Below are 2431 nucleotides of genomic sequence, written 5' to 3' on the forward strand. Positions count from 1 at the left end.
GATTACGCGGTGTATGTACACTAATGGATGTTATGAACTCTGACGATCTTTCGCGAGTACCTTTCCCTTGTAAGATTGGTTAACCATGGTTGTGTGAATTTTGTATTAGCATATTTAATTGTGAACTATATGCTATTGTTGTCGCTAGCTTATTATGAATTGCGGATATTGGTTTATGCATAATGTTTGCATAGTTGTTGAATTGCTAGCTTGTATGCGGTATTGTGTAAGTGATTGCAAGTAAGTAGGTTATATATGTATATGTATAATTGTTGCACTCACTAAGCTTTAGCTTACCCTCTCGTTGTTTACCTTTTTTAGGCTCCGGCGTGGACAAGGGCAAAGGTATTTGTTTGGACTAGTAGAGGCTCTCGAGGGTTTAGCTTTTTGGAAGTTCGGCCAAGATGTGGGTAGTTTAACCCCAAACACCATGCTCTAGGTGTTGTTTGGAATTTAAACTCTTATGGTCGAAACTTGTATTTTGAACGAAATTCGTAAAATGACCGATGTGGGCTCGATGTTGTATAACCCGGTTTTATTGTGAAAACTTCTTAGTTTTACTTAATATGAATCGTTGTGGAAGTTGTTTCGTTTAAAAATGTCGGGAAGCGGGTTTTCCGCTCGTGTAAGTTGGAAACGAGGTCAGAATCTGGCAGTGCATTTGGACGCCATCCAGATCCTGTGGACGCCGTCCTGGTCTTCTCTGCTGGACGCCGTCCAGATAACTGGATGCCGTCCAGATGTATTGGTTCAGAAGTTTTTTTTAAGCGTGTTTTTGGAATAACGAAGTCGGGTCGTTGCACCATGGCGTTAGGAATGATCTTCGGTATAGCCTCTCATTCATTAGTTTGTATGTTGGTTCTGATTCTCGAATCTTTCTTGCTTCGTTCTTATCTTCTGACAGGATTCCGTGCTCCAGGTATTCCCTTATGGGTGTCATCCATGTTTTTTCGTCTTCTTGAATTTGATCATCCACCTCTTTCTCTGAAATTGATTTATTTTCGAGTACCTCTACAAGTACCTTTTTCGCCAAGTGTTCGAATGTAAGGGAAGCGAGTTTGTTCAGTGCATCGGCTTTTTTATTTTGGCTTCATCGTATATGCTCAATGGCGAAACTATTGAAACCTTCAATCAATTTCTTCATTTTCGCGAGATACTGTTGGATGGAAGGCTGTCTTGCTTCAAATGTACCCATAACCTGGTTTGCAACTAACTGTGAATCGACAAAGGCTCGTAAGTGGCGAATCTTCATTTCTTTTGCCAGCCTGAGGCCAGCAAGTAATGCTTCGTACTCAGCCTCGTTGTTAGTGGTTTGGAACTCGAAATGCAAAGCGTATGTGAACTCTTGACCTTCGGGGTTGACCAACATCAGTCCTTCTCCCGACCCATCAGAGCTTGACGCTTCATCGGTATACAGTTTCCATTCTTCTTCCTCTACCGCTGGTACGATGACTTGGGTCGTACTTGCAACATTTTCTTCATCGTTCGTGGCTATTTCGGCCATGAAGTCTGCCATGACCTGTCCTTTGATTGAGTGCCTTGCTTGGAATTCAATATCGTGCTTTTCTAGTTTAATTGCCCACTTGGTCATTCTTTCTGACTTCTCGGGCTTCTTATTGAGACACCCCTTAACGTTTTGAAGAAAGGTATCTATTTATCTGCTCCTCGGGATAGGAATCGACTTAACGAAGCAAGTTTTCCGTTCAAGCTTTGCATTTCTTTGACAGTGGTTGGGGCCTGCAACTGTTTCAGCTTATCAACCTTCTCTAGGTTTGCTTGTAACCCCTTTTGGGTAATGTAGTACCCTAGGAATTTTCCCTCCTCTACACCGAAGAAACACTTCTTAGAGTTTAGCTTCATGCAGATTGAGCGGAGTGTATTGAAAGTTTCATGTATGTCACCCAACAGGTCAGCCTCTTCTCGACTTTTGATGACCATGTCATCGACGTATGCTTCAAGATTTTGGCCAAGTTTCTTATGAAAGACTTTATCCACCAACCTTTGGTAGGTAGCTCCGGCATTCTTTAGCCCAAATGGCATCTTTTGATAACAGTAGATCCCTTTGCTGGTGAAGAACAATGTCTTCTCCTCATCTTCTTCTGCCATTTGTATCTGATGATACCCTTTCTACGCATCCAAGAAACTTTAAAACTTATACCCGTTCAAGGATTCTACCTTCCAATCAATCTCCGGTAAAGGGTAGCAATCTTTGGGACATGCTTTGTTGATATTTATAAAATCCACGCACATTTGCCAACCTCCGTCAGATTTCTTTACCACCACTGGGTTGGCTACCCAAGATGGATACTTAGCCTCTCTAATTATTCCGGCTTTCAACAGTTCTTCCACTTCTTTGTATGCGGCTTCGTCCCTCTCAGTTGCTAAGTTCCTTTTCTTTTGATGTACCGGTTCGAGGTTTTTGTATTCGTTG

The 2431-nt window shown here is 42.1% G+C and overlaps 1 protein-coding gene across 1 annotated transcript; it reads right to left on the reverse strand.

The window, feature by feature from the left end:
- Nucleotides 1–1090: 1090 nt before the first annotated feature.
- On the reverse strand, nucleotides 1091–1591 carry LOC139901529 (uncharacterized). Its single transcript, XM_071884229.1, has one exon. It carries the CDS (start codon nucleotides 1589–1591, stop codon nucleotides 1091–1093), a length of 501 nt encoding a protein of 166 aa, XP_071740330.1.
- Nucleotides 1592–2431: the final 840 nt, after the last annotated feature.

This window comes from Rutidosis leptorrhynchoides, chromosome 3 (genome assembly GCF_046630445.1).
Source record: "Rutidosis leptorrhynchoides isolate AG116_Rl617_1_P2 chromosome 3, CSIRO_AGI_Rlap_v1, whole genome shotgun sequence".
Taxonomy (NCBI): Eukaryota; Viridiplantae; Streptophyta; class Magnoliopsida; order Asterales; family Asteraceae; genus Rutidosis; species Rutidosis leptorrhynchoides.

What these genes read in the sequence shown, in the direction of transcription:
- LOC139901529 (XM_071884229.1), bottom strand. Translation starts at nt 1,591, where the DNA reads ATGACCAAGTGGGCAATTAAACTAGAAAAGCACGATATTGAATTCCAA.